At 36.8% G+C, this 6,403-nt stretch overlaps 1 protein-coding gene across 3 annotated transcripts in view; it reads right to left on the bottom strand.

The window, feature by feature from the left end:
- Window positions 1–853: 853 nt before the first annotated feature.
- The window catches only part of FLNB (filamin B), an 84,769-nt gene continuing 79,219 nt past the window's right edge, over window positions 854–6,403 (bottom strand). For all 3 annotated transcript variants that reach the window (XM_015816329.2, XM_015816330.2, XM_015816331.2), the window contains 5 exons: window positions 5,909–6,041; window positions 3,679–3,855; window positions 3,232–3,450; window positions 2,764–2,967; window positions 854–2,410 (listed from right to left, as the gene is read on the bottom strand). In XM_015816329.2, coding sequence (XP_015671815.1) covers window positions 2,223–2,410; window positions 2,764–2,967; window positions 3,232–3,450; window positions 3,679–3,855; window positions 5,909–6,041 — 921 coding nt within the window. In that variant the 3' untranslated portion in view covers window positions 854–2,222. The remainder of the gene's footprint in view (window positions 2,411–2,763; window positions 2,968–3,231; window positions 3,451–3,678; window positions 3,856–5,908; window positions 6,042–6,403) is intronic.

The following is a 6,403-nucleotide window of genomic DNA, read 5'->3' as shown; positions in this document are numbered from 1 at the left end:
TGGGACCTTTAGATTTTAAAGGAAATCAATTCTGATAATCTGACACATCAAGTTGGATGTGGAGTGGTTGAAATGTTACAAGATGTTTTTTCTTCTGCTTATGTTTGATCTCACCATGCAATCTGGAGCTGGATAGAACTGCTACCAGTATGCAATTTTCACTCATCTTTGTCAAGATCCAGCAAAACTATGGCTGCCTTGAATGTGATAGTGGAATGGATGTTGCAAACAAACAGCAATTCAGAGCAGTAGTAGTAGCATCCAACACCCATCCAGATTGGCTTGCTTTCCCAACTAAAGCATTAGCTTCATAGTCCGTTAGTTTTTATTAATTCAGCACCATCACTAAAGGCTATGTGGTTTCTATAGCTTAAGTGCCTTTTATCTATCTTTGGTCTATGTATAAACTTCAGTCTTTAAATTACTCACTAGAAGCAGGCTTTTTGGGCTCTGTTTTGAGCATAACAAGATATCTACTACAGTATTTCAGTATTCTAAACCAATGCAAGCTTTATTTCCCTTTCTTCTTTTCCTCTTGTTTTTTAACCACATTGCCTGATGAAGCGTTCTTGGAAATGTGACTTTGTACTCTTTCAGTTGGCTTAAAAAGGAATTGCCTTGGAATGGATTTTCATATCTTTTCTTCCCTCGTGGTCAACATCGTGGTTTTTGCTTTTACATATATTGCTAATTATGCTCCTTACTTAAAACTAATTTGCTTTGCCAAGCATCTGACTCCTCTATGCTATTTAATTTCCATTGAAAGCTGCCTGCGGGAATTTCAGATTAAGTCATATTATCCATTTGACATTAAGTTAAAAGGGAAAACTAATTATTGCAGAAACTCATCTCAGTTGTTTAACATGCACATTTTATTTCTTGAAGCAAACATTCAGGGTTTTTAATAAGTTATGAGATACAATATTACATTTATTCCAGTTTATTTTGCTTTTCTGATAGTTTACAATGTAGTGAGCATTTCACATTAAGGCACACAGTCCAGTTTTTTTTTTAAAAAAATCTGGCTATTCCATTTCCTTTTCAAGAAGCTGTGCTTAGACTTAGTGCATTGATATAAAACTATAAAAATAAAGCTGACCAAGTAGAAATCTTTTGCTAAACAGAAGGAAAAGAACTAAATTACTTCCATTAAGTGTCTTCATCCATCAAGCACATTTAAAGCTCTGCTAAAGGGGGGGGGAACCCCAGAGGCTTTTGAAAACCATTTAGTTCAATATTTGGAAGATATTTTTTTTTTTTACTTTTTGTCATTTTGAAAACCAGAATGGTCATAATGTTCTTTTCTTATTCCCCCTCCCCCCCCCAAAAAAACACTTAAGAGGATTTGTTCATGAACTCCTTGAACTAAAGTCTTTCAATCAATTTTAATTTGCACTGTTGATTAGTAGAAATATTCAGAGTTTCACATAATAGTCAACTGCCTAGATTAGTCTTCACCTCATCATTAACAGGCATTGCCAAAGGAAATTATCCAGCTTAGATTATTGTATACACAAAGAGCTGGAATAACGGTGATTGCATACAATCACAGGTTCAAGCACCTCTCAATGTGCATCTTTGCTAGAATATCAACTTAATTTGGCATTCTATTGCTCAGGGCAATCACAGTTACACCATTCATTACCAAACCTGCATAAAGCATCAGTGATAAAGGCTTCCAAAATAGTTTAACATCAATTTCCCCCAACTGTAAACAGTCAACCATTATGCAAACTGTTTTAGTGTTTAAAGATAACACTAATTTCAGTTTTCACTATTAGCTGTGAAAAAGAATATCAAGTATGTAAGGGCATATTAAGTACCGCGTTTTTCATCTAATGTCTTTACAGAAGAACTTTAACTGACAGCAGTCATCGTGATATTCTACAGCAAAGTGAAATGTTTCCAATTCAAAAACAAAAAGTATTGCAAGTCAGTAGTTCAAGATACCAATTTATCCGAAATAAAATCCAGTTTAACATGAAAATTCCAGAATCTACCCAAAACAAAACAAAAAACTATAGTGCCCTTATTTATTACATGATTGTGTTTTGATTCAGAACAGTACAAACTAAAGCGGACAATAAATTTACAAAACATATCAAAGATGCTTAAGGCAAAGAACAATTTTAATTTGGGTTTCATTAAAAATGATCTGTATACATTGGTCACAAAACTGCTCACAGTATTGCAGGTTTCCCTTGAGAGGAAGCAAGAGGAATTTATGGGACAGTAACATGGAAAGGACTTCCAGGAATGTGTTCTTCACCCCACTTCACAGCTAGTAGGTAATCACCTTTTTCCTTGACAATATATGTTACATTGTACTGGTAATTTCCCAAGTGTTTCACAGATACTTCTTCACAAGGTGTTGTTGGTCCATGGACACCAACTAACAGCATATTTGAACCTAAAGCAAAAAGAGGATATTATTGTTACAGCAGAATTCAATACCTAGAATCATTGAAAATCACAGAATTTCAGTATTTCATTTCTGCAGAGACGTAGTACCAATCCAAATTAACACAAACAACCCTGGTGACTACTGTATTAAAGAGAAATATCAATACTTCTCAATCACCGTATAGGCCTCTTACTGTGCTGTAGCAAATGTCTGACTTCCAGCAAGCAAGGGCAGTTAAGTGGCACTCTGAGACATAAGAAGACATAATCAACATTTATTTATAAAGTTTTCAGCAAACTTAAAAACTCAGGTACAGCTGTCAAATTAGTAATGAGCTCATGCTTTCAAAAATAAACTACCTGCTTTGCTGCAATCCACAGAGAAAGAATTTTTCTGGCCTACGAAGGCTCTAGACAGCCCTGCACCCCTAGCAAGAATTTTGCTTGCATCAGACGATGACTTGGGAATGCCTCGGTAGAAGGTATCTGTGGTTGACCTAGTCACAGATTCCACCATAAGAGAAGATGTTTCATTTGAGATGCCAGGGCTGACCAGTCGCTGACCTAAAAAAACACAAGATGTTTATGTTCTGCACAAGAATTCATAGCTATATAAAAACAGTTGTGAATCAAGTCTACAATCCTACTGGCCATTTTCTTCGTTTTACAATCCTTCCACTCATACTTTGATACAAGATACTTCGGGCTTATTCACACACAGGGCTAAGCCATCAATGTGACAAGCTACAAATTCACCATTATGGTTTGTTTGCCATTACAGCCTGGTCATGATGTGAACCCAGCCATTATGATTGTGATTATTCTTACCTGTCACCTTTGCTCTGAAAGGACTACCAGCAATATGATTAGGTCCTCCATATTTAATTCCAATCAAGTAGTTTCCTGGAGTCATCGGCGTATACATTACATTGTAGCCCTCCGGAGCTTCTTGGCAATCCATTTTCACCTTTGATGGCCCCTCAATTGTAACAGCAAGAGTACCAGGACCAGCTTTTGTAGTGTCTATAGTAAACATAGATTGTAATCCTGGAAAGCAAAGTACAAATAAAAGACATGGACGTGAAGTGCAGACCCATACAGTTCATGTAGCAATAAGCCACCATCCTGCTGCAGATTTGCTTTTTTCTCAATCAGCACTGCAATTCCAGTTGAAAACAAGAAGGCAGTGTTTGCAAATGAGATGAAAGATAATCTTATTCAGGCAAAAACCAAATATTAAATTTAAATCAAAAACAATCTAAAGGAAGGAATTACCTGTTGTGCCATTCTCTAGGCCTGGTCCATAGGCAGTAACAAGAGCCGGACTATCTGCAAGACCTGGGTCCCCCACTCTAATTTTGAAAGGACTGCCTACAACATGGCTCCCATTGAACTTCACGTCTATTGAATGAATGCCATTTTCCCGTGGAATGAATCGGACAGCGTATTTATCTGTAACACATATTATTAAATAATTAATTGGTTCAGAAGCTCGTACTGGGAAAAAAATATTTAATATTCCAAACTTTCTTTTTTCCTCAACCCTGGTACACTCCCCCAATTAGTTCCGATTGGAACTTCATGCCTTCCAAAAGCCATGCTGGTGGGATCTTAAAATCCCAATTCAGCTGGAGGGAGCCCAGGTTGGGGAAGGCTGGCTCAGGGTCACAGGAAGCTGAAACACAAGACAGGCCTAACTACAGGTACTCATCGACCGCAACCACAAGTTGAGGACTACTTGTACCAGTAAGAATCAGTACATTCAATAAAATCTACTCCTGAGTAAGCATGCATAAAACCATGTTTTTATAGACCTAAAGGATAACTTTGTTTCATTGGTGGCTACTGATGAGTGAATATTTTCTAACAAAGGGAATTATCTAGGAACTATCTATTAAAGCAGTGTTTCTCAACCTTGACAATTTTAAGGCATGTGGACTTCAACTCCCAGAATTTCACAGCCAGCATTGCTGGCTGTGGAATTCTGGGAGTTGAAGTCCACATGCCTTAAAATTGTCAAGGTTGAGAAACACTGTATTAAAGAGAGTAGTGAGCTTGAATTTATTATATGGATTCTAACAGAAATGGGAGATCTATCTTTCTCAGCTTTTCAGAGTAAATCAGATGAGCAAAGTCATGCAGGCCAATACTATTTTTATTATAAGGTTATGGAAATAGACCTTTGCGCGTCTGAATGCACTTCCCCTTTTATCTTCATGAGAACTAGGGAGGGAAGTTTTCTCAGGTTGCGCCCCAACTCAGGTTTCTTTTATCTAACTGTTGTCTTGGTAGTGGCTCTTCTTTCTGCTCCTCAAAGTTAATCCTCTGCCTATTGCAGGTAAGTCTTTGACTTATGACCACAATTGAGCTCAAAGTTTCCATTGTTAAGCAAGGCAGTCGTGAGTTTTGCCCCATTTTACAAACTTTTTTTTTGTCACATTTGTTAAGCAAATCACTGCAGTTACTGAGTGAATCATGCAGTCCTTAAGTGAATCTGGCTTTCCCCATTGACTTTGCTTGCCAGGAGCCAGTTGGAAAGATTGCAAAAGATGATCACGTGACCCCAGGACACTGCAAGTGTCATAAGTCCATCCCAGATGCCAATCACCCGAATTTTGACCGTGTGACCATAGAGATGCTGCAATGGTCATAAGTCTGAAAACCAGTCATAAGTCACTTTTTTTAGTGGCCTTCTAACTTTGAACAGTCACTAAACGAATGGTTGTAATCAAGGATTACCTATATAGGAAAAGATTCCTAATGGGATATTCATTCAAGAAGAATTTATTACGAGTCTACAAAACTGATCTGAATTTATTCAGAAAATCAATCATTGAATTTTGTGCAGGCATGTATTGAAAACATTGGTTGATTTGAAATCAGCCCAGATCAGTTCAGATGGCTGAATTGACTAGCATTTATGAACTTGTCACAATTAAATCTGTTCTCACTGCTTTACTACCAGATTAACTGCAACCTGTTTATTTTCTTGAGACTAGATATAATCACCAATGGCAGTAAAAGCTGACTCTCACTGAGAACAGGTAAAAAAGATTAAATTCATTTATTCCACAACGAATACATCTAACTATTAGAATATTGTCCTTGCTTAGAAAAGCAGTCATTTAACCTGGCAAATATTCTGGAAACATGTTTAGAGTTATACAATGGATTAACCTCCATTAACTTCTTCAAATAGGATATTGCTAGAAGATCTTTAAAAGACAACAACAATACAACAGGATAAAAAGAGAGATCACTTGAGATGCTGCAGTAGCAGCATACTGGCTTGCATTTTCTTTTTTTATTAAATTCCAATGAGTAATATTTCACTTTTCCTCTAAAAGGCTAAGATGGCAAACACTATTCTTTCTTCCAATTTTATATTCACATCGTTCTGGTAAGTTAGGATGGATAGAGAGAGAAGTTGGTTAATAACATTTAGCTATTATGTTCTAGATTGCTGGAGGGGTTTTTTTTTGAGACCTTGGGTACAGTTTCTCACCTGGCTCCAACTCAGAAACATGACATTCTTCTACTGCTCCAATGGGGCTGTGCACTTTAGCATCAATCTTGCCCTTTGCCCCATTAAGCCTGATAGCAAATGCTGCTGGCTGGTTAATTTTTAACCCAGATTCCTGAGGATGCAAGTCAAGATTCACCACAGACATTGTCATTTGGTTAACATGGAATATAGCATAATATATATTAATACTTTGCAACTTCTAGATATATAAAGACAATTTGCCTAAAAAGCAATAGAAAAACAAAGCGTGGTTATCTTCCAACTATATTTATTTATTTATTTATTTATTTATTTATTTAATTTATACCCCGCCCTTCTCCTCATGGGACTCAGGGCGGCTAACAGCCTCATAAAAACTACAATACAAATACAATAATTAAAAGCCGAATTAAAAAGAAATATTTAAACAGGCCGATCATTAAAATTGTCCTTAAAAATCCCCTAAAAAGCCCCGCTAAAATTCCCTAGGCCAGA

Source organism: Protobothrops mucrosquamatus, unplaced genomic scaffold (genome assembly GCF_001527695.2).
Source record: "Protobothrops mucrosquamatus isolate PMUCROS unplaced genomic scaffold, P.Mucros_1.0 scaffold428, whole genome shotgun sequence".
Lineage (NCBI taxonomy): Eukaryota > Metazoa > Chordata > Lepidosauria > Squamata > Viperidae > Protobothrops > Protobothrops mucrosquamatus.
Note: the sequence above shows the minus strand (reverse complement) of the source record. Positions and strands in the feature narration are given on the sequence as shown.